At 39.3% G+C, this 26,058-nt stretch overlaps 1 protein-coding gene across 16 annotated transcripts in view; it reads left to right on the top strand.

Moving 5' to 3' along the window:
• The window catches only part of LOC132110634 (paired box protein Pax-2a-like), a 33,694-nt gene extending 8,693 nt beyond the window's left edge, over positions 1 to 25,001 (top strand). For 2 of the 16 annotated variants that reach the window (XM_059517387.1, XM_059517386.1), the window contains exons 4-12: positions 1,838 to 1,923; positions 2,014 to 2,184; positions 3,008 to 3,052; positions 11,038 to 11,213; positions 13,120 to 13,240; positions 18,148 to 18,357; positions 20,110 to 20,211; positions 22,577 to 22,663; positions 23,013 to 25,001. In XM_059517387.1, coding sequence (XP_059373370.1) covers positions 1,838 to 1,923; positions 2,014 to 2,184; positions 3,008 to 3,052; positions 11,038 to 11,213; positions 13,120 to 13,240; positions 18,148 to 18,357; positions 20,110 to 20,211; positions 22,577 to 22,663; positions 23,013 to 23,134 — 1,120 coding nt within the window. In that variant the 3' untranslated portion in view covers positions 23,135 to 25,001. Of the gene's footprint in view, positions 1 to 1,837; positions 1,924 to 2,013; positions 2,185 to 3,007; positions 3,053 to 11,037; positions 11,214 to 13,119; positions 13,241 to 18,147; positions 18,358 to 20,109; positions 20,212 to 22,576; positions 22,664 to 22,993 lie in introns of all 16 variants that reach the window. The other 14 variants (XM_059517391.1, XM_059517390.1, XM_059517402.1 and 11 more) reach the window with 13 other exon arrangements.
• The last annotated feature ends 1,057 nt before the right edge of the window (positions 25,002 to 26,058 follow it).

The following is a 26,058-nucleotide window of genomic DNA, read 5'->3' as shown; positions in this document are numbered from 1 at the left end:
AAGAAGAGCCAATAAACCTTCGTTTCCAGTGTTGTTCAAGTTGTCATCTCAGAGGAGGACATTGTAAGGACTTCTGTTATTTATAAAATTAATATGTATAATGATGTAACAGGAATTTATTTTGAATGCTATTCTGAATCGTACAGCATTGGGTTTTCTATGCCCAGGCAACACATATTGGATAAAACTAGCCTACCTGAGCTAATAATTTCAAAACTTGCCTGTATTATTTAATAAAATTGGATTTGCTACAGTAAACATCTGAGGGCTTGTATTTTAAGTTAACTGGGTTACACTGAAAACAGAACATTTAACACAGGCTGCAGTTATCTAATCAAGCTGTAAGCCTTGTGCAATTTCAAACAGGTGTTTTTGTACCCTGTCAGAAAGTATTCCCTCACCAGTGAGCAGACTTCAGAGGCAGGACCCTCATGCACTGAACGCTTAAGAGGTTGACCTCTGCTCTGTTGACATTAGAAGATGTCCCAGCTTTAAGCACATTTTCTCTGCATGAATTATTAAAGATTACACAGTGTCTGAGGTGTTCTCTGTGTCCTCCTCACAGCATGAAGTCACTGGCACACAACCAGTTCTGAGCCCTTCTATCGCCCTGAATCCTAAGCGTCCTTTCAATAGCATCGATTCATATTTTAATATTTCTACAGGGAATTCTCAGCACCCTGGCAAGTCATTAATTCACACATTCCAAATAGCTCATTCAATAGCGAGAACATGGATCCAAGCTATTGAATTTGTGTGGCTAACGAAGTTGCAGGGTTAAAGCATTGTTTTGGCTGGATGTTAAAGAATTCACAAAATACTTGTATGGTGTTTGTCTTATGTGCTTTTTTTGATTGCAGAAAAATTAAAAGAAATAAAAACATTTTGGAACACACACACACACATATATATGCATGTACATACATATATTAAACCTTCTAAGTGCATCAACACATATGGAATGAGAATTTCCTTAGTAATGAAATTTACAGCCATAGTATAGTTTATACAAATGTGAAAATGTGTAGCCAACGAGTGTAAATGTGTTCCTGGAATAAGGTGACAGCTTCTTCTCTATGAAGCGTGCCCCAGATTAAAGACATCAGATGCTGCAGAGGGCTTTGGTGAAACAATGAGACACTATTGCTTTCCTGTCACATATAATTTATAGCCCTCCATTTGCATCTGTTCTTCTCTGCCTCTAATTCCCAACGTATTTTTTATCCCCAAGTCCCAATCAATAGGGGCTCATCCGCATTGGCACCCCTGAATGTTTGTGCTAGAAAAAAAATGTCGGATCTGGGAAGTCTATCCACACTTTACAAGCAATCTTCACTTGCTTCAGTGAGGAGGAGGATAGAGGGAGAGATTGAGATAGATAAAGAAGGAGAGATGGAGAGAGGGAGATTATTAAAGCTGAGGCTAGTTCGAGGCAGTGAAGCTCATCATTGAGGTGAATTGATGTGATTTCATGCTTTGTTTGCAAGATCATTCAGACCAAAGTGCAATGAAGACTTTCCCCCATATCACACCTTTAAGGTAGTGGGACTTTATCATATTTCTAAAGATGGGATCCCATTTGATTGAATCCACTCTCTCCGCGGTAACTCCCACTCAGCCTTGCACATCTACTCCATAATTGGTCCTAATACACCAAGATTGGTTATTTGTGACAGAATCAGTGCATCCATATAGGAAGGCCCTAAAACAACACTAGAGTTTTACAAACATAATGGGTCACATCAAGCTCAAAGTTATGCAAAATCTTACATAAAAGTGATCCAGCCAACCAACTGCATCTTTAACTCATCGTGTTCTTTTAACTGCCATTTCGTAGGATAATTCGAACCAAAGTTCAGCAGCCTTTCCATCCATCCTCTGACGGCACAGGAACGCCTCTCACCACAGCGGGACACACTATAGGTGAGACAGCATATATTTTGCATTTAAACATAAAAATCGCAATGACATAAATTATGCCTGTGACCTAATGTTAATTCATTTTCTTTTAAGGTGATCTTGAGAGCACTCCATATACGTTAACCTATTCCTGTGCTCTTTCAGTGCCCAGCACAGCCTCCCCACCTGTGTCAAGCGCTTCCAATGACCCCGTGGGGTCCTACTCTATTAATGGCATCCTAGGAATCCCTCGCTCCAACGGCGAAAAGAGAAAACGCGATGATGGTAAGAGACTGGATTTCTCTCCATCGCTTTTATTCCCCTTTCACTCCTTTTTTAGGCCTATATACAGCCCCCTGTAATTTCCAATTTGTGTGGGGAGATAAAGATGGCATTTTGATAGAACTGGACAAAGCATTTTGTAAAAGAAAAAAGAGCGCTCTCAAGTGACTTGTTATATAGTAAAGCAGATTGGACTATTTCATTGAGCCGCTTGATACTATGGTGTTTGCATGGATGTTGCACATTTTATTTGATGATACAGTAGCTCTGCACAAACAAGAATATGCCTACATGCTATCCTTCGGTCCAAATCATGACAGCATAATGCTTAGGTAGGGCATCAGGGATATGGCTTTATGCTGTTGTAAATAATACAGGTCAACAAAATGAAGACAAAGAAATCAGCAACATAAATACAAGAGATGCATTATGAAATGGCAAAAAATGTGCTCAGAACAGACTGGAAATGCAGAAAATAATGAAATAATCTAAAGACATATCCTGACATTTTAATTTCTCACAATTTTCTGGCTTTGTATTTTTGCTTTTGAAGAAATGAAATGGGGCTGCCAACCTGCACATGCCAACATTCTCTCTCCTTTTCTAAATGAGAGGGCACATTCTGCCTAAGGCCTAATGGGTGATCGGTTCTTCATACAACCGCCTTTTGAATGCTAGTGAATAAACATCCATGTGGCACCGGGCCGAACGGGAACACAGAAAGTGCTGTAGTCAAAGTGAGGGAGGTTGAAGCGGTTGGAAATGATCTCTTAAAACATTTATCAAAGCAGGGCTACTTGCTTCTTTTATGTTTCCATCTCTTTAGTTCTCTGGAGTGGCAACCACTTGGATGGGAGGAAAATAGGATATTGTAAGTTCCCATTAGCCCACCTTCTCTTTGCTTGCTCAATCACAAGTCACTCGATTCTGATCAAGTGCTCTGTGACAGTGTGTGCGTGTGTGTGTGTGCATGTGTGGGGTTGTGTGTCGAGGGGAGGGGGATGAGACGGAGTGCACTGACACTTAATGATATCTTTATGGCAAGAGTTCTGGATCATATATAAACACTGCAAGAAAGCGACTGTGGCAAATCACATTTGCTACAGCATAGCATGCTCTTACCGAGACTGTCGTGGGGCTTTTCCTGTCAGTGTCATAGACCGTTTGTTCCTAAAAACAGAGAAGGGACATAACATAAGCGAGAGGGGATTACCCAGCCAAACGGCAGTGGCGGTAGTTATTCCTGGTTTGATTAGAACTGACACGACATGAAGAGTGGATGAAAGCCTTGAGTGTAATTGCATCATAAAACACTAGGCGGGAAAACATGAGTTTACTTGCCCGCGCAATATCAAATTTAATAGCGCTTCAGCAAGGATTACCTTTCATTACAACGACTAGAGTAAATATTCCCATTGTTGCCAATATGTTTCCCTCCTCTGGCATCGCACGACCTTATGCAGGTCTCTCAAGGTGTACCAAGACATTTGTAGGGCATATGTCATGCCATGTCCCTGATGAAGAGCTCATGTCTGGTAATTTGATACAGTGCCAAATGTCTAAAAAGCTTTGTGTTATTTAAACTTAGCCCTTATTTCACACCGAGACATCAGGGAGGCAGAGCGACAGCCAGTGTATGGTTTCAATTTCATAGCCGCCCAGCAGCCTTGGGCTACCTGAGCCTTATTTGGCTGGGTGCAGCCAATCTTCCCTTCATTAGATGATGACATAACAGAAATATGCTAATCTGATTTTAGGAAGAGCTGCGCAGTTGCACTTTGAAACACGTAATATGTGAAACCTGCCAGTTCTTGGGAAAAAATGTGGGTGTAATCTCTTAGCATTTGATTTAAAAGATGTAGGCTTCTGCAGTCTTTATACTTGATGATGCTAATGCCCTTTAAAAAAAAGTGAAGTGACATTCAGCCAAGTATGGTGACCCATACTCAGAATTTGTGCTCTGCATTTAACCCATCCGAAATGCACACACACAGAGCAGTGAACACACACACACACTGTGAGCACACACCCGGAGCAGTGGGCAGCCATTTATGCTGCGGCGCCCGGGGAGCAGTTGGGGGTTCAATGCCTTGCTCAAGGGCACCTAAGTCGTGGTATTGAAGGTGGAGAGAGAACTGTACATGCACTCCCCCCACCCACAATTCCTGCCAGCCCGGGACTCAAACCCACAACCCTTCGATTGGGAGTCCGACTCTCTAACCATTAGGCCACGACTTCACGACTTCCCGAAAAAGGTCCCCATTACAAGATTGATATGGAGATAATGTAGTGTGACGTGTTATGTACAGCAGGCCTTTGCAAGAGGAGCTTCAGGGACACAGGTGTCATAAGAGTCATTAATCTGTCATTTTCATGTGTTACTGCAAATTAAAAGTAGCACGTTACTCACCAGCTATGGGTGACATTCGGCATGGTGCAGACCATCGCAGAGAGGGAGAGACAGAGAGGGAGGTAGGAGTTGGGGGGAGCCTCCCAAGATTAATTCTTTGGTGGCAATAGCAACCCGCAAGTTGAACATAGTGACATTTAAGAGAATTTGCAATTGTGCAGAGAAAAGCTATTAATTCACAAATTAGCACCCCCTTCCTCTATCATGGATGTGCAAGCTATTGAGGTGACAAAAGAAATAGCCTAAAGGGGAAGAGAGAGACAAAACCCTATCTGTGTAAAGATTGGTTTATATGTCTGCAAGCAGTGATACCAATTATGCCAGCACAGAAAATGCGCTTCAACCTTATTGCTGTCTTCACAGGGCCTTCAATCCATTGCCAGATTTATTTGTGTATCTCATTATGGAAAATAGAATGCCTCTCTTGCCAAATGCATTAATGGCAAAAGAGGGAAATTAAGCCAGTTTGGGATTTCTCATTTGTCAAAGTTAATACTTTGTTACAAAATGACACAAATGAATGAACTGAGTTATTTACTAGTACAGGCACAAGTCGTGTATTTCTATGCCATTTCGTTCTCACCGGTCCTTGCGTTGGCTGATTAGCAGGCAGTGTTGGGGAGTAACTAGTTACATGTAACGGCGTTACGTAATTTAATTACAAAATAAATGTAACAGTAATCAGTTACAGTTACTAAGAAAACATGAGTAATTAAATTACAGTTACTTATGAAAATTGTAACGATTACAAAGAGGATTACATTTGAATATTTACACACATCCACATACAGCTTATTTCTTTCCCAAATTGCACTAAGACATATGGCCCATAATCTCCGAGACGCGGAAAACACATTCGTAGAATCCAGTCATAAAAATGGAATTCAGCCTATAATGACGCAATATGCCACATTTTGGACGAATAAATCAAAAGTAGGTCAGTACACTTGAATCAAACCCCGATAAGGACTGATGTCTGTGAATATTAAGCCACAAAAAGACTGAATATGAATCCTGCACGTTCTGCGTGTCTGTGGAAATCAGGCGCTGACTGGACATCGGGAGAACCGGGACTATTCCTGGTGGCCTGGCAGACGATTTGGCCTTCTACTTTAATATTGTTATTGTATAATTGCAGGCCGAATATACTAAAGCGATTATTTCCGAATCCGCCATTCGATAATTTAATCTCTAATAAATCATGAATCGGTTAGTCGTGACTGGCAATGGTTGGGCTCGCGCGCTCTCTGCGCCTCCGCCGAACGGTTTGGATCAGACTCCGAGTAATCAATGCGAGAGAGAGAGACCGGTGTGAATTGTGTAAGCGCACAGCTGGAGCAGAGAAGCGACACTTCTGTTCAGGGTTTCAGGTGCAGGTCAGTTTCATCTGTAAATATGCTATTGTAGTTTTGTCTTTGTTTACTTAGTCAAGCAGCAGCAGCACATTGCTCACAATCACTCAAAATACTGTATAAACGACGTCATTATTATCTTTTGTAATGTTACAGTAGTAAGTTAGCAGACAAATCATCATATTTTATCATAGGTTTAGGGGGAGCTAGTGCATACAAAAACACAACCCTTAGGAAAATTAATGTAGCCTATGGTATGGCACTAACCGTGGTTTAACTATGGAATTTGTAGTAAAAATAAATACAAGTGGTAATTCATTTTTACCAAAAAAACAAAATTGCACTTACAAAACATGGTAAAAGTCAAATAAAAATCTTCAGTATTAAAGTCATGAGAGAGATGGGTGGATAATGGAAGTGAAGGTGCAGTTCAGGAGAGAACTCTTAATTACGTTGCAAGTCCCCCAACCTAAGGATTCAAATCTTTTTGATGTCAGGTCCAAAAAAAATAGGGTTGTCCATGTTTCAGAATGGGTTGTGGGTGTATGAGTGTGAGATTTCCCAGCCTATTTTTTTTCCCAGTCCGCCCCTCATGGAAATTAATCTCTAGAACAGTCACTTCATGAGCATTTTTTACTTATTTTGAGAAACTATCATCATATCATATACAAAGAGACAGCAGTGTTTCAAAAAGACACCAATGTTTCAGGAGTAGTACACAAAATAGGACACATGCTTATTAGATAACCGTATTTGAGTTGATGTATATGCTTTTATTTTTTTATTAACTATTTTTCCCCAAACCATTGTTAGATGCAGTTAGATGCCTGTAGTTATGCAAAGATTTGGTTTCAAAAATAGTATCTATAAACTATTTCTTTTGATTTTAAATCTGCTTTGAACTTCAGATCAATCTCTAAGTAAAAGGCAGTACTAAAGTCTGATTGTGTGGTGGATGTGTTCAAATTTGATCATCTTAATTCAAGTGATGAAGGATGGTGAAAGTCTGACAGTATTGAGCTCTACTGTTAAGGTTAAACCTGCATGGTGTAAAATGGTTGAAGATGATTAACAGTTGCAAATTAACATTCATTAGAAATTTATAAAAGTAATCAAAAAGTACTCAAAAGTAATTAGTTACATTACTTTATTAAAGTAATTTAAAAAGTTACACTACTATTACATTTTAAATAGGGTAACTTGTAATCTGTAACCTATTACATTTCCAAAGTAACCTTCCCAACACTGTTAGCAGGTTGGTGTGACCCGGCTCTCTTCCATCTGTATGAAACCAAATATATCCTACATAGGGAGTGGGCCGATTGCGATAAATTGCGTGCAAAACCACAGACTGAGGCTTGAATCATCTGTGGGAGCATGCGTTCACATGAAATAAATTATAGTGGGATGATTTATAAGGCCTAGTTGCGTATTTATTTGACGTTAGTGGGATAAAGATATTATATCCGTGCCATCGTGGTATAAGAACGTGGTACAATAGCTTGTTTGTTCATCTAAAAGTATTGCTTTGAGAGTAAACGACAACACACTTGTTTATACTAGTTTGGCCCACAGCTAGAATGCTTTAACCTGTGCTTCCATTTCATGGCTTGTGAGATTCTATTGTGTCAATATGGATTCTACTTTTTAAAAGAATAGAAATGAAATACATCCAAACCAAGAAATGGATTGGCCTCAGTCTAAATCGAATAAGAACATCCCACCGATCTCATCATGATGATGGCCTCTGTGTGAAAGAGAAAGACCAGATTTGAGAAAGGCTGCAGAGCGTAACCGGCAGAGAAGAAGGTGCCGGGCTCCTTATCAAAGGACACAAAAGGTCTATGCCCCCGCTTGGCTGATACATCTGCATTCAAGCAGACCCGCCACCCCAGCTTGGCCGATAGCTCAAATGTGAAAATCTGCAGCACAAAAACATCTAAGCACAGGGTGGTTCACTCGAAGAGGAATTGTGTCAGAGAAAAGTCAATTATGAATGCTGATGCTGAGAATTAATGTGGTGCACATTACACAGATTTTTAAAAGGAAATAGAGCGAGAGCGAGGGAGATACGCATTCATTAATCGCGTTCCAGAAAGCTGCGTCACATGAGGCCAATGTGCTAAATGACGGACCGGGTGTGAGTACAGTAAAGAATATGTGTTATAGGTGAGAGGAGAAACCCATGCTGACAGTGGTAGCCTGAGAAAAGAAAAAAGGAAAAGGAGAGAAAGTGCAGCTCCTACTGGCAGCCTACACACCCTCAGCAACACTAAATTGAATTAATAAAGCCTTAAACACGCTGTAACATAACAGGAAATTAACAGCCCCGGTTGTGCTGCTGCTGCCACCTCGCTCTTTCTCTCCCTCCATCTCTCTCTTGTTCTTTCTCCTATTGTCTCATATTCTTCTGATTTAGTTATGTGCTGTGCAGCCTTGCCTCACTGTAAATTTCATAAATAGAAGTGCCAAACCTCTTTTTCTTTTTGCTACTCCAGCCTATATAATTCATGCACACCCACACAAATTCCTAGTTTTTGAGCAAATATAAAAATGTTACTTTTTCATTAGATAAAAATAATAATAATAATAATTTAAAAAAACTGTAGAATCAGAATTTTTCTTTATAACATTTTGATGGAACACTCAACATCAGACTTATAGGGGAATTCTACATCATTTATGATTTTTTTTTTGCCCCATACATTGAAAGTCAATTAGGTCCAAAACAACACTGGACCCCAGTTACTTTCATTGTATGAAAAAAACTGAAACAATTCTTTGAATCATTCTTATAGGTTTGGAACAATATGAGGGCGAGTAAGTGATGACAGAAGTTTCATTTTTGTGTAAACTACCCCTATAAGAGCGGATGTGTGATACCAGGTCAAGGGTCACAGGGGTCACGAGACCCTCATTTGCTTTTTAAAAAGCTCTCTCGTCCAATCCAGCCTTATCTGATGAGATGAAAGCAGGAAACTCAGCACTGTTCTCTTAAAAGAATGTCACACCTGCCCGGTCAACCCTAAACACACACTTTTTCCAAAAACCTAATATATTCTATCAGAGTCCATATCACAAATTTAGGACATTTCACTTTAAAATATTCAAAAGCACATGTACAGACTTTAACTACATACAGTGCATGTATTAAAATGACAAGTTCACCATTATAAGCCCTTGACTGTCTCTTGTTCTTAGTTTTATTTGAACTGGACTCTCCAGAGGAGGAAGCCCAAGGGAGGCCTTTTTTATGGACTCTGGTTATCTGATCTGACAAAGCTCTAGTCCCATAGCACCAGAGTGCTAATGCAGTGGGATGTCAAAACAAACACACTCAAGTGTTCCAATGAAATCAATATACTGTAGCATGAGCACTGATGTAAACAGGAGCCTTATACATAGCCTAGACAAAATCACTGCATTCACATCGAATAACTGTTAAATGTTCAAAAAATTCCAGTCAGAAATGCTGATCTAACCTTGCTCTAACCTAAATCTCCCTAAATGTAACATAACAGAGAGCAGCCCAGCCCCCCACAGCTCAAACCGCAGCTCCATCCCCTGTGTCAACTAGCGGCCCTGCACGCTTTGGGCTTTTGAGTATGGGTAACATGCTGCACTGAAGCAAATGACAAACGCCTGCTTATTGATCGCAGTTTGCACTTAGACCAGCTGATAGAAAGTAATTAATGACTCTATTTTCTTCTGTACCAAAGAGAACAATTGAGGTTTATACGGCAACAACACGCAGCCTTATAGAAGGCCCCCAAGGGAGCTGTCTATAAAAAATGCCTGCGTTCAGATATGGAATGACTCAGATAATGTGGAGAGAAAAAAACACAACAAAACAACCACAACTGGAATTAATAGGAAGAGAAAAAATGTCACCTCAGTGTAGCTTAAATACACACTCCCACACACATAATATCTCCCAGTCTCTTATCAGACCTCTCTGTGGATCTATTTCTCCTGAAAGGCAGTTCATCCTGTGGCCTCAGCCATTGAAAAAAGGTCAAGCTGGCGGGTAGAATGGCAATAAAGCCCCTGAAATGGTACTATCAGTGGAACATGATTGATCAATTGAATTCCATACCACAGAAAAATGTGGGATTAAGTAGAGTATTATACGCACAATGAGTTGAGGCATGATGTTCATTTCAAGTTCATTTCGCCTCTCTCCTGCCACCAGATCAGGCAATCAATAGGGGCCTTGCATATCATATATCACTATGCTCTCGCCGACGAGAGAACATAATCTGCTGCAAATTTAGAATGACAGATTTGTAAGGGAGCAAAAAAGCCCCTCCACCACCAGAGACACGAGAGGCGGGAGGCTGTTGGCGCAACTGCCGCGTTTGTGGGATGTTTGCGGAAGGGCTTCCAGAAAAGCAAAATGAGGCGCTGTGGAAAGAAGGCTACCTGCTTCAGCAGGGTGATGAGGTCACGGTCTGAGGGGAAACTGTTCATTTGTTTATAGAGAGGGAGATGGAGGGCAATACAAAAGCTGGCAGTCAAACTGTGTAATTGTATTCCAGCCGGAACTAGCCACCCATTTTTCCCGGGGAAAAGCAATCTGAAAGTGAAAGCAGCATTACATTCTAAAGGAAATTGTGCCTTTTAAATAATAGCTCTCCATTTTCTACCAGCCCACTGACGGGAAAGAGAACAAGGTGGCTCATGCTAAAACACATGGTGTTTCCAACAAGTATATATTTGCTCTGAAGGTAATCCATCAATTACTGCAGGCCCATCAGATGATGACGGTGCTGATGCTGATCTGGGATGGGGGAGGTGTGGGTCTTCTCTCTCCCACTTTGCACCGTCCACATCTTTCCCCCTCTCTCTTTCTCTCCCAGCCTCAAGTGCTCTATCTTTCCACAGCTATTAGGATCAGTTTGAGGCTAGCGCTGACTGAATTTGAGCTGATATACTCCAATCTTTCATTTAGTGGTGCTGAGAGGTGCACTCCAGCACTAGACGTAGCTGTTGTGTGGTGGGCGGGGAGGGAGGGATGGGGTGCCTATCCTGGGGAGAAACGAGACCATAACGACTGGTACTAGCATGTGGCCTTGTCCCTCTCTCCTCTCATAGATGGTTCAGATGGCTCTGGCCCAAACAGTGATTCTCAGGGTAGTGCGGAGAGTTTACGGAAGCACCTGAGGGCCGATGCCTTCACTCAACAGCAGCTGGAGGCTCTGGATCGAGTGTTTGAGCGGCCGTCATACCCCGACGTCTTCCCTACGTCAGAACACATCAAGCCAGAGCAGGTTAGTAATATTGAGGCAAATGGACGAACACTAACAAACTAATACTTTTAACAAAAAATCTGGAGATTGTTGGACAGTCTGCAGTGCTGATTTTAAAATGAAGTGTGCGTGGACAGCAGAGATTATTCGAACTGACAAATGTTTATTTTTCTTAAGATGAACTAGTGAAATCAAGTCACCATACGATTTAATCCCAGACAAATGTTAACTGACGCATCTTGCCCAAGCATCACTAATATGTGCATTAAATAATGTAAGGTGCAATAAAGCCAGATTAATTTAGTTTTAAATAATTGCACATCAAAATGAATCCACTGATAGAAATATCAGTCTGAATAAAGTTGCATGAAACATTATGCTGTGAAAAAGGATTAAAAAAACACCACCTTGTATATACAAGCTCTTATTTAAAGCTTTTGGCTTATTACAGGAGATAAGCTTTATTTACTTTCATTATACTATCAAACAACCAGTGACTATTAATTTTTCCCTTGAAACCCCAAATAGAGGCCCATAAAGCAGAAGCAGTGGCCTAATTGAGTTCATTTTAATTTCTCTCCAATCGCAGAGAATTACACTGGTGATAAATCAGGGGGACAGCACTCACCCCTAGTAGAGGGCCTAATTTGCAGCTAATTACCAAACTGATTTCTACTGGAAGATCAATACCAAAACGAATTGGAAATGACTTAACGCGGGGGGAAAAACAGCCCTGGAACAGTCCAGGAAAATCACTTTTAATTTAATGTAATATTAATCAGACTACATTCCCATTTATTGGTCCATTTTCGTGCCCCCTTTTTAACTCTTGAAAGAGCGGACCTATTAGCCATGTCTGGTGTTTGAGGCCAGGCATTAAAAAGCCATTTTGGAAATGCTAAATTCAATGGGCTCTCCCCTCCCACACTTGTGCCTGCCATTTGGTCATCCTTTTCAGATGGCTCTTCAGTAACCCCACGCCCCTCTTGCCCCTATCTGCATGATAAAATAGCTGTTGTGCATCTGAGGCCAGACCAAATAGAGAGGAACATCCGCTACTGGCGAACTGAACATTTGTAGCAGACAATAAAAGTTTATCTGGAATAGAGACAGACAAGTCTGGGGTCACCGCATTTCCCATTGGGATACCGACCCTATTGTGGTGCGCAGATGCACGAACACACACATACACTCAGACGTATACGGACATATGTACGCTCGCACTTTAATACGTGAGGAACAATGGTAGCCGGAAATCTATTCTCATTTGTCGCGTTACAAAGAAATCTATTTAAAAAAAAGTCATAGTACCACAAATGCAGCTTAATCCAAATTAAGTCCAGAAAATATAAGCGTCAATGTTTTAGCATTTCAAAATAATAATAGAAAGCTGTTTTGGGATTATGTATGTGTCATCATTTTCTCATCCTAAAGAAAACAATCACAAATGGTCTCGAAACGAGGCCATGTTGTTAATCGAACAAAGCAGACCTGTCTCCTCCCTTGGCTGGTCAGAGGAATGACTGCAGTCAAGCACAAAGAGACAGCTGACACCCCTTCCTTTCAGTCTGCTCCAAATCCTACTCTCTGTCCCGCTCACATCCTTAATGTATGCACACACAGTTCACATTAACTCCTCCAAAACCCACATGCACTGACTGGGGGAAATAAAAATAATGTGCAAGTTTAGTAGAACTGGATTTCAGGTGCCCATTTACAAAGCCACAGTAACTGAGCAGCCACTATATCAAATCCCTGGTGTAAAAAATTTTCCTTAAATCATAAGAAATATCATAAAAAGAATGGAAATAAAATAACATAGGACTGGCAGCTCAGAGGCAGAAAGCTTTCTAATTGGACACCTTAAAAGTGATGCTTGGATCCCAAGATATATCTACTTAAAGTGTCCCCCTCCCCTCATTGGCAGGCTAATGAATACACGCTACCAGCACTGAACCCTGGACTGGATGAAGTCAAGCCCAGTCTGTCAACCAGCGTCAGCTCAGATTTGGGCTCCAGCGTGTCACAGAGCTACCCGGTAGTGACAGGTAAGAGCGCTGGATCCACCATCCTGGCTGACTATTAGAATACTGGCAGGACGTTCATATTCAAGACTATGTGACTGTTTTATATGGGAAAGTGAGCGGACAGGTGAGAGTGGAATGTGACATGTTGATCTATAGTAGATGGATTAGTGCTGCCTGCTCTGAGGGGCCGTGTAAGAGAGGAACGATCAAAACAGACAAGCGCTGTTGCTTACAAGAGCCAGCGTTCAAAGTGATTATGTAGAATTGTTGGCCAGTGTCACTGTTCAAAAACTGATGATTTGCTCTACTATACCACCGAAGCAGTACCGAAATGTTTTCTTCAGCCTAAAGCTCCCAGAAAGAAATATGGCAGTCTAACACAGTTTGGCCTTTTAATGTTGCAGTGTTTTGTTTATTTTTTTCTCGTGGCATGCGGTGGTTAATGTCAGCCTGGCTAATTGAAATATTGTTTCATTGTTGCGGCTGTTATTACCTCAGCGAAGGTTAAGTTTACTGATAGTCAACTGTCGTGCTGTGATTAATACGCTGAGCTTTTAATAAAATTCACATAATTATGCAGGAGCCATCAAAGCCAATGAGTTCTGTGTGGGCGGAGGACAGGATGATTGAAAATTGCTGTGCCCCCTTCTCAAATGATAGCTGGATAATGTTATGTGAAAAGAAAGGGCTTTTTTCCCCCTCTGTAATATGTGGGAGTTCTAGAGTTCCCTCCAGAAAGTTGGGCCTCTGGAGAAGAAAGGTGTGTTTTTGTCCTTTGTATGAAAGCAGTCTCGGTCTAGGGAGCACCCTCATGGCAGGTGGCCTTTCTTGCACCTGGGACGGGACACACCGGGGGTCATAGTGCAGACCACCTCTTGCTTCTGGTAGAGATATCCAAATGGTTATTTAAGTTTTTATTGTTGTTAATAATTTCACAATGGTGTTGGTTCATGCATGCATGATGAGAATACTTTCTCCTGGCAACCTAAATTCAGCATTAAAAAAAAAAAAAATATATATATATATATATATACATATACATATATATATATGTAATTACGTTCTAAAGTTTTTTTCAGAATGTCGAGGTTCAAATGACAGTCTTATATATTAACTGTTTCATGTCGTATTCTAAATTAGTTTTGGCAGTAATAACTTTATTTATTAAAAAAAAGGCAAGAAGAGCAGTTCAAAGATGCAATAGCGCAATGTTATGATGTACTCGCATGTGATAAAATGGAAATAAGAATAAGGACAGAGTTAAAGGAGGTGCTAAATTACCCTACGCATTTACACGGAGAGCCAATTCTGAATAAATTACCCCCTCTCATTGTAGAGAGCTGGAGATTATGCTCATTCCCAGCAATGTTTTCCTGAGCCAATTAAAATTCACGCTACCATTGATCTTGTTGATTTTATGTCGTGTGATTTGCATAATCTATTAAAGATGAATGATTAATGAACTCTTCATTACAAAACAGAAATTGGAATTTTAAGGGCACTACAAGGCATAGGAGACGTGATTTTTGTCTTAACTGTTTAGCCAATTAGTTTTAGGGGTTACAGCTCTCTATGTACCTAAAGTCCTAAAGGAAAATGCATTTGAAAATAGCTTGTCTATTCGACCGAAATGTATGATGCCAGATGAAATCTAATTAATTAAATAAAAAAAAAAACTTGCGTTAAAGTTCATTCCTTTAAATAATGGAATAGATGCATACTTTAAAATATGAATAACATTTTTTAGATAAATAAATAATATAAAATCCTAGAACGTACAGTTAGAGTCGTTGTAGGATTAATCTGTGGTACTGTTGTTTTAAAGGCCTTCAGACTTATCAGAGGCAATACTTGCCCTTATGCGTCATGCACATTCCACACTTTCATGTATTAACTGTAGTAGAGGGAAAAAACAGTGGCATGATTTATTCAAACTGCAGTAAAAAGTCTGGATGCTGTCCAGATATGGCTAGCCTTTTAAAAAGGCCGTTTGCACATACCTTCACAATGAATGACTAGTGTGGATTCTTAAGCGCCGTCCCTGCCGAGCCATATAATGGAAGCCTTCCTGGTGCCAGTAGGATGGTACCGTGTAAATAGGCACCCCTCCGATCCACTGAAAACCTGAGCAGGTGCTGAAGGGATCCCCCTTGTTCCAAATCTCTTCAGAGAGATGGGAGGAGAGGAGAAGGGGGGAGAGGGAGGAAAAATGAGCACCCGGGCCTGAAAGCAACAGAGATCCATGTCTGAAAAAAAAAACAAGCAAGAAAAGTAAGAAAGCAGTATACGCAGGCAGAGTGAAAGAAAAGACTGCTTTGTGTCGACTTATGCTGCTGATGAACTCCGGCTGAAATATATCTGCCAGAGAGCCATTTTTTAAATGTGGCCCGCTATTCTCCAGTGAGCAGCAAACAACACGCTGCCGGCTAGACTGAGGTATCTGATGTGTGGCCCAGTGACAAACTACCTCTGTCTTGAGTCACCAGAAGCCCCAGCAGGCCCTAGAGCCCAAATTAATGTTTATTTCACACTCATAATAGCACACTAACCTTTGAGCACACATTTGATAATGAATGACTTTAGGAACTTATATTGGGGATTTAAGCAATCTGGCCGTCCAAACATTACATTGCTGTAATTGATCAGGCTGAAGCAGTCTATTCCATTTTTCCTGTGACAAAATGTTGAGAATTGAGGTCAAAGATTGCAGTACTGTTACAAAACATTAAAGCGTCTGTGATAATAAGTTTTCTCTAAGCCAAGTGACCTTGCTGAAGCGGGTGTTTTTTTTTTTTTTTTTAAGTCATTCATCTCGCTCTCTCTGCACCCATGTGAAACCGTGCATTCATGGAAGCGCGAGACAGACATGGAGAACTCTATACCTCTGGTTCGTGTTGAGATGTGATGCGCCTCCACATAGACCAGTGTTTATCTTCCATCTCGGTAATCAGGAGGTTGACAGCCTTCCTTTTTGCAGGTCTTGCTTGTTTCCAGGACAATAAGCAACACCACTTCTGATTAGTTTCAGAGTTCAGTGATCTTGAACACTGGGCTTCGGTCAGTGTAGCAGACGCCCTTGTCTGCTTTACAGCGGCAAAGCAGAGGTCGTGAAAATGCGAGGCCTAATTCCTCCGACAGCCTCTCTTCCTCTTCTCCTTTATTGGCCTCTAAGGTTTTTTATTTTTTGAAGTTAGGCTTTATTGCCGTCATCTTCTTCTCTGAAATATAGTCATCTAACTGCCTCGTTTCTGTATGTGTCTCTCAATTAAAAATAACCATGTTTATCCTGATCCTGCTGTATGAAGATTTGGCTGTTAGTCCCGGAAAGGAAATTCTGGCATTGATTTGTGTGGGAAAGAGGCCAGTTAAGTTGCCTGATTTCCTGGCGTAAGGGTCAGAACGGGTTGTCAGGATTGAGTCTGACAACAAGGAGGCCTTATCTTAATGAGCGACTCTCTGCACATAGCTCAGTTGTAAAACAACAATAGTGGGGAAACAGCTAATGAGGCTATCATGAAGCTGTGAGAGCCCTCCCCACAGACCATGTTAACAGCAGAGGATGTTAAAGAGGATGAGTGGAGGGAGAGATGAAGACAGAGCTCACATTGATTGCTCGAGCTGCAGTGGCAAACCCGCTAAGATGAAAAATGCCAAACCTCATCAGCCAAATGATATTACAAGTGGCGATGCAAAGGGGCTGTGTCGCAGTTTGCAGGCTTTTTGTTTGGAGATGTCTTACCTCCAAACCTTAGGGAAATTTCTCTGTATTTGAGTTTGATTGATCTACAAGCCAAGCTGCTGTTTGCTGATGCTATTCTAGAGATATTTACCTGTTTATATTTGCTCATTTTAGCTCATTCGATGGATAAATAAGGGTTTGTATGAAAATGTAGCTTCATTTAGATTTAGATATAAATTTAAAGTTGATAGATGACTGTGAAAGTCTTTGTTATGGAGCAAATTATATGTTGCTTTCCATTCTGTGAAAAAACTGTATAGAAAAAACAAAAAAACAAAAAAAACAATGACCCCAAAGATTTATCTGATCTGTTTACAAGAAAATAAAAATCACTTTTAATATGTTCTCTTTGTAAGTGTGAGTGAAAAGAGCCTCGCCAACACTCGCCAAGTTGGTAAAACGCAAAGTAAAATATAGATGGCCTATAACTTTCCAAAATGTTATGCTTTGATGAAATTGCAAATGACAAAAAACTGTGATATTACAATGTGAGTGGATCAAATCTCCTGAAGATCAAATCAGTGACTACAGTAAATAAACATATTATTTAATTCATGTTGAAACTTTTGAATTTGTTTAGATGTATTCCTGGCACAACGCCACAAAAATAAATCACATTCATGTTTTTGTGTTAGTGATGCTTCCCTGATAGATGCTTTCACTGCCAGCTGTAAATATGCTTAAAAACAGAAATAACTATTTTGTCATAGAAAGAAAAATATAGTTTTACCGAAATATTGCAAAATATCTTTTTATAATAAAAAATATAGCCGGCAAGGCGACAAAAGTTATAAAGCATCTTTGATGTAATTATTTTTGGATCAGGGTTCATACATAAGAAAATTCTGGCTTTTAATGACCAAATCCCCTCGTGCATGTAGAAATGTTGTCTTCTGAGCGTGTGCCTCTGAAGGCTCTGTTAAAACTCCTGAGCACATCTGAGCAACTGAGTCAGAACACCACAGAAGTTGTGACTTCACATAAATCCTTCTTTTCCTACTAAACGCAATGTAGCATCACAACAACACCAAACACTGTCAGCCACACTTCATTTTCCTTTTCTTTTACTGCTTCCATTCAGTACTTCCATCTGTCATGAATCATCTTTGTTTTTTTTTTTGCTGAGTGCGAGTGATTGTGCATTGTCTGATTGTGTGTGTGTGGCTTTTTTTTTTTTTTCACCTGGCAGAGTCATATTCATCCTCCATGTGCGTTAAGCAGGAGCCGCATGAGGCTTCCCTGGCTCCTTTCACCCCTTCCTCACTGGCAGTCTCGGGCCTAGCAGAACTGTTGTCCCTCCAGCCCAGCGTGTCAGTAGATGCCTCCACCCCCTGCTACGGTGCCTATGCCCATCATGCCCCAAGCTACGTCCAGTATGCAAGCCAGCCTATTATAGCAGGTACAGCCCTATAAAAAATTAATTTAATTAAATTAAATTACAAAGAAAGATTAGAAAATGTACCCTGTGCTGGTAAAGGGGGAAACAGCCAAATCCGTCATGGCCTTTTTTTTTTCTTTTTTTTTTTTGAGGGGGCAGCAATGGCAGTCCAAGGTCATTTGCCCTACACAAATTAAGACATTACATCAATACTTTTAATTAGCAAATATGCATTAAATTGATTAAAAAAGACTGCAAGGAAAGTCTTACATTATTTTACAGTAGAAAACGATATATCAAATAAATGCTGTTCTATTTAACTTTTTAATCACCAAAGAATCTTGAAGAAAATGTTTCTACGAAATTAAGTAGCACTACTGTTTTCAGCACTGATAATAATAAGAAATGTTTCTTGAGCAGCAACTCAGCATATTAGAATGATTTCTGTAGGATCAAGTGACACTGAAGACTGATGGCTGCTGAAAATATAGCTTTGTCATCAAAGAAATTACTGACATTTTACATGAACAATTTACAAAATAGTTTAAAATAGAAATTTAGAAAAAAGAAAAAGTTTTTTTATTTTTATTATTGTCAAAAACAACTTACTGACACAAAACATTTGAAAGGTATGGTGTATATAAAAAAGAAAGTGTATATATAAAATTGCAACTACAGTTTCAAAATATATAAATAGTTTTTAAAAAATCTAATTTACTCTAAAATACTTAGATTTTATTTATCTAACATGCTTGTTAATGTGTGTGTGGGATTGTGTGTCTGTCATACTTGCCTGCATGCATTTATATTTTTAGTTAATGACCAAAAACAACAACTCAGTTGTAATTTGCCCTTTTTTCCTATTAATTAAATCAGAAGCACAATATCACACTAAAACACAGATTTTCACATTGCTTACCATCCTAGTACGCCACTTTGACTGGCAGTTCTCTTATTAGTAACTGGACTGGGGAAGCGCTTCCCCCCATCCCTCACTGATGCCCTTTCAAACAATGAGGCAGGACCTCGCGAGGGCCCATTCGGGACTGACGAAGGCCTACGTGCTGTAAAGTTTGCGCCAGCACATCCAGCAGGATTGCTAGCTGTCACCTCCAATTACAGAACTGAATATGGAGGCAGTGTGTGCTTTGCACTTCCGTGTTGTTCTGGGCTTTTTTAGCAGCAGTGATGCCACCAGCAGGCCGAGGGCATTCTGTGCTTCTCTCTGTCGAGCAGTTTCAAATCTTTCAGTCAAAACAGGCCAGCAGCGCCACTCTGTGTAATAGAGGAAGTTTCAAGGCAGAGTGATCTTGAAGAAAAAAAAAGCAGAGAGTTGTTTTTAGATTCTGCAGGGTCATCAGTTTTTCCAAGTTGTGAATTTAAGGAGAGGTGATTATTACCTTCTGTATGTTTGGCATGTGGATTTTTTCTACAATAAAAAGCTGAAAAGGGTTACAAGGTTGGGTTTCTAAGGAAATATCTGATTATTTTTATTATTAATGTGCATGGTGTAACACTTTAATGCATGGGATGGTTTCCACTTTATTCTATGTATCATAATTTTTAATGTAATAAAATATGTGAAGGTTGCTGTATCTTTTTTTTGCAGAATATCTGAAAGAGACTATTGAAATACTGAATATATATATATATATATATATATATATATAACCATATATCCAGCACCAATTTAATTTTGCTTATTGAATTTTTTTATTTTTTGTGTGTGTGTTTGTGTGGAGCTGCCCTCACAACTTTTGACTTTCTTTACAGGTCGAGACATGGCGAGCACAACCCTACCAGGATACCCACCTCACGTTCCCCCCACTGGGCAGGGCAGCTACCCCACCTCTACACTTGCTGGAATGGTCCCTGGTAAGTGTAATTACTATTTTTATGAGGACGTTAATTTTAAGAGAGCTCGTAATATTTTCAGCGAACAGTCCTCGGCAATTGATCATCTTCAGGAAACCTGAGGTCATGCAAAGCCAATTTTGAATTTCCACTGCTGCACCTAGAAAATAAAATTGTCATTTGATAGCACTTTTGCATTAAAATTCAATTAGCATTGTCCCAAAGCTTCCTTTCCTGCTTGAATATATTAGTGAAGAATGTCAGGTAACATTTTAAGAATGAGAGTTGTGAAAGAAGTGACACAACCATATTGCTCATGACATTTCTGGTGATGCTAATGTTTATTAAACAGGATAATATTAATGAGGAGCATAATATTAATGAGAAAAAGATTAATGAGGAGCCGTAATTGCAGGATGGCTGCAAAGACAACAGCGGGCAGCGTGAATCTCGATCTCGACTCGTCAATAACCTGAGAAGTAGCCTTAGTTTATCGGCTGCTGAGGAGAAAATTAGCACCTCTCAATAGGTGATCAGGGACATAAGTGCGGGAAATAGGACAATTCCTCTCAGTTCCACTTGGGTTCCAGCACTCATTATGCCCCTCCCTCGCTCTCCCTGACCGGTCGACGCTCTCACAGGCCATCGATAAACACAGCTTTCTCCACCCTGCCTCCAGTGCTGCAGAGCGTATCTCTTTTCCCTTCTACTTAACCTGCAGTTCAGGTTCACAGCAAACAGTTAAGGGTCACAAAACAGCAGGCGGGAAGGCCTGTAAATATTTAAATCACTATCTCTCAGAGGGACCCGACTTGAGTTTCACTGCCAGGACAGGATGCAATCTGGCAGCAAGACCGGTGCCCTCTCCCCAAACAGCACAAACACACATACGTATGCAAACAGACAGTCAGAGAGGTGCTGCAGAGAAGTTGGAAAAGTGTAAATGCAATTGTACGTGGAGCCAGGGGATAACATCAGCGCTCACAAAGTCCAAGCACAAACATGCAGTGTGCGAAAATTGGAAAACAAATATTTTACATCAAACACAGAGAGGGATTCTTCTCTCGGTCACCGTTGAGTGCCTCAGATAAATTCAAGTCTGTCTTGGGGTTCCACAGCCCACAAACTTGAATAGTTCGCAGGGGCAAATTTAATTCAGTGACAGGATTCATTTGCTGGGCAAACATATCTTTACAGGTACATCAAATATGTTTTCATCAAAGATTCATTTTCATTGGTAACACAGGCTGAGAAATCCTCTTAAATCCTAGAGCCATGGGTTTTGTGTGCACTTCCATTCATCTGGCCCTCGAACGACTAAGATTTAGTGACAGACCCCAAACACTGTTAAAGCAAAAGCCATTCCTCACCAGCTTCATATAAAACCCAGCCATTATTGTCTCATAAAAGAAAGAAACGTGGGGGACCAACAGCATTGCTCACTGACATGGACAGAGCCGATTCCTGAAAGTAGAACTTGGTGGAATAAAAGGGCCGAGTGTGAGTGAGAACGAATCCATTGGGGAGGTTTTTTGAAGACGGGCTTTGGTGCGGCCAAAGAATAGAGAATCTTAAGAGCGCAATAGCAGAATCAAAGAAAGGAAACTTCAAAACCCAGCTCAGGGTTAATGTAACAAATTCAGCCAAAATGGCCAAGCACCAGGGCGTAGGAAAGAGGACAGGGCGAGCCATCTGCCTAGCTAGTGCTGTGAAACAATGCCAGTTACTTTAGTTCTGATGTGCTAAACTAATACCGTGCAATATTTCAATTAATATTAGCATTACTTTAATTCTGTAGCATTACTTTAATTCTGTACAAGTTAAGCCCAACTGACAGCCCTTGTCATTACTCTACCTTAAAAATTAATTTCTACTTGTGCCTCCTTTGAATTTGAATTACACTGTAAAAAAAATAATGTTTTAAAGTTGCAAAAAAACAACCATTATTGGAGTAGATTTTACAAGAAAAAAAAATATTTCAGTCTTTTCACTTCAGAATTATACATTTAATTAGCTTTCTTTGGGATAAAGGGAGAGTAAATTATTTAAGAAATTTACAAGCAATTTTATTAGAAATTATTTCAAAGTAAATCCTAAACCACTTTTTTTCTGTGTGTTAAAGAAAAAAAAAACGATTTAAGCTCAAATGCAGTACTTTTATGAAATTGCTACATTCTTTCTAATCAAAATTGGCTTCAAAAATATTTACACAAATTTCTTCATCATAACCTTGATTTTTGCCTTTTATTTAATATATTTTTTGTGGTGATCAACTTTATTCCACAAATGCTGACAGTTTGAGCTTAATTTATCCCGAATGCATGGATATGCCTTTAAGATACACAATTTGCTTCATTGCTAACCTGTCATTTGTGTTTGATTTCAGGAAGCGACTTTTCAGGAAATCCCTACTCTCACCCGCAGTACACAACTTACAATGAAGCTTGGCGGTTCAGCAACCCCGCGTTATTAAGTGAGTATTAACCCTTTTTGCTTATCCCTTATGGTATTAGCCGCTTTAAAGTGGGATTAATATAATCACATTTTACAATGACATTATTTGCATACATCTTTACTAAACTAGCTACATTTTTATTTCTCTTTTTGATTAGCGAGGTCATAACACACTGCATCTCAAAATTAAGATGTGCATAAGCCCTTCGCAAGTGCTTTTGTGCATGCCGAGGTTTCCGACCTAATAGAATAGTCTGACAGTCTTTTACATAAGCAAAAAAATTAAGAGTGGACGTAAGTGTTGCTCTTGCTGTGGTTTCAAACGCTCCGCTCTTCTGTTAACTTCCAGGTTCCCCTTATTATTATAGTGCCGCATCACGGGGCTCCGCCCCTCCCACTGCTGCCACTGCCTATGACCGCCACTAGTTACCGTGGCAACCCAATCAAACTGCAGGACCATGGCCGCGGCCTACAAATCGTACCAGTCTGAATGGAGTTAAGGTCAGAAGGATTGAAGATGGCTACGCAATCTTCAGTTTCACAGGGCCGAGATCGGATTAGGAGGGTCAAGTAACAGTGGGTCCCCCCCGACCCCCCCAGACATCGACTATACCCTCCTCACGCAACATCATCACTAAGGCTTTCATTCTCTAAATCACTGAACAATGACTGAACTATTTCCTGAAAAGACTTTGAAAGATTCTACAAAAATATATATATTATACAAAATATAAAACAAGTCGAACCGTGTGAAGAAGTACGAAGTAACAATTGATGTGTTGTTGTTTTTTTGTTTTTGTTCTCTCTTTAAATCAATCAATACATTCCTTTACATACTGTATTTAGTATAACTAACAGATCAAACACACACACACACAAGGTTTCCTGAGGCCTTTAACGTAATTTGCCCTTGTCCTACACCATTTCACTAGTGTCTTACCTCTCACGGACAGAACAGCGACGTGTCAGCTGAGCAGGAAACTGCAGTATTGCTCCATTTTCTGTCAAACAGACAAGTGTAACAGTCTTAGAAGCCATCTCTGACTCGTGGTATGAAATTACCAACATGATTTAACATTTTCTGTGATACACAATCAAAATGGGGAAAAGAAAATAGAAAACAAAAAAACAGGTCAGACAGTTGTAGTTGTAAACTGTTGCTGTATATGACCTGACAAGAAAACCATATATTAAATTATTGTTTTGGTTTAGCTGATGGTTTGTGTGTGCATTTGTGTGTCATACCTTTTTGGGACATTCCATTTTATCATGTGTAAACTCCAATATCATGATCGGTGCCGCTCTTTTCTCGTTTGCACTATTTTGCATTACTAGATTTATAAGTACAATGAATTGCAATTATCTCTGAAAATTTGTCAGATTACATGTTCTATTTAAGTAAAAAGGTCATCTCGAAATGACAAAGCAACCACAACATGGGACAAGAATACATTTGCTATATGCTAGAAACTAGTATATTCCTTTTTTGTGTGGATTCCTTAAAAAAACTTCCTTAAAAGGACCATTTTTGTATTGTGTAACTGAGACCGAACGACTCTGATTGGCTCAGTACCAAAGTAATCATTAACAGTCAATTGTACAACAATTTCAACAAATGCCTTACAGCTTTTTTAATTTCATTTTTTTATGGTTTGGCTATGGTCCTGAGAGGTAGACATGCATGTAACCCTTCTGTGTAGATGAACAAACGTTTCTCCAAATGTTATTTGGGACACCAAGGATAGAAATGGAAACGGTCCATACATACGCTCCTGGAAATGTAAAGTGAATGTACTTTATACCACGTTTGCCAAAGACTTAGTTTGATATTTAATATTTTATTTGCTGTATCTGTCAATAAAACAGTATTATGTTTCAATAGTAGTCAACACTGATTGTATGTGGTAATGGTGAACGAAAAGGAAAAGATCCATCTTAGCCCCACAGCAATCTACACAAAAAGTTGAATTCTGTTACTTAAACCTATGTCATTTGCAACAAAATGCTGCTTTGTAGAATGATTTGTGTATAATGTGGAAACAGTTCCTCTGTGTATATAAGATCACTTACATTTCACCATTACAGAATCCTACTAATTTACTGATTCCATTTGTAGATATAAGAATTGAAAGAAAAAAAAAAGATTGACATTACATTTGTGTCTTTAATGTGTTTTGCTTTGCAGAGATGCACAACAAAATTTTTGAAACCCGTCCTGCGTCGGAGGCTGGGTTTCAGATGCTATCACCACGTGCAGCTGTTTGTATGTTTTGTTTTGGCTCACTTTTACTTAACTTGTTCATACTGTTTAAGTCTCTATGCAAATCAAGTAAAATGGTATTCTGTATTCTCCTTTACTACTGCGTTCAATTTTAGCCTTCATTTTAAATGATCCCTAAATCCTGTATAGAGGATAAGCCTGTAGAATTGAACAAATACATTTCACATGCCTGGTTTCGTGGATTGTTTTTGTACTTTGAAGCTCCCTGTACTCAATACATGACTTCATAATTCTAAAGCTTTTTATTGCCAATATCAAGTTAAAGTTATTTTACTGCAGGACCAGATTATTGAAAAATAATAACGTGAAATGAAAAAAAAAGTCAACAGATAACTATGCACACACAGGACAAGTTGTAATTCACACAATAACAAAAAACAAATAAATAAATGATTTTGCTCATTTAGAAAGAAGCTATTGTTACCCACTCACTGCAATCCTCATTTGTCTTTGGCTTCTGAAAACGTGTTCTCGACAGAATTCATTTTAAAACAAGTCCACAGCAGCAGAATCACAGACAATTCTCCTCTCTAAAACTGTATGTATCACAAACATCATTTGTTACTGGCAAATCAATATAGCCTCAGCCATTACCTTTATTCCACCTGTCTGTCCAGTTCGTTTTTTCTTCTTTTTTTTGCATATGAGAAATTATTTCTTTTTTGTATGTCAGCCTGTGACCGTAGTAGTGATTATTAACCCTTTCGTGAAAGAGTCATTCAGAGTTCAAGGATACGCTGAGCTGTAAGTATTATTAACACCAGTTATGAACATATCACACTGGTTAATGTAAAGCAAATGAAATTACAGTAAAATCTAGATGACAGGGAATTAGAAATATTAAGAATATTAAAAAATAATAACACCTTACAATAACACAAATAACAAAGTACAATATAAATTGTAATATAAAATACATTATTTACATATATTTTTATTCATATATATACTACAAAAATGTGTATAGAAAATTACAATTCTATTACAACTGATATTATATATAAAAAAATAAACAATGTGTGTATAAACAAATACGTATATATTGTTTTTATATTTTATTAATATTTATTTAATATAAAGTAAATTGTATATGCATATTTTCTCATGTGTTTGATAATTTACAATTTATAATC

The sequence above is a fragment of the Carassius carassius genome, chromosome 30, assembly GCF_963082965.1.
Source record: "Carassius carassius chromosome 30, fCarCar2.1, whole genome shotgun sequence".
Taxonomy (NCBI): Eukaryota; Metazoa; Chordata; class Actinopteri; order Cypriniformes; family Cyprinidae; genus Carassius; species Carassius carassius.
Note: the sequence above shows the minus strand (reverse complement) of the source record. Positions and strands in the feature narration are given on the sequence as shown.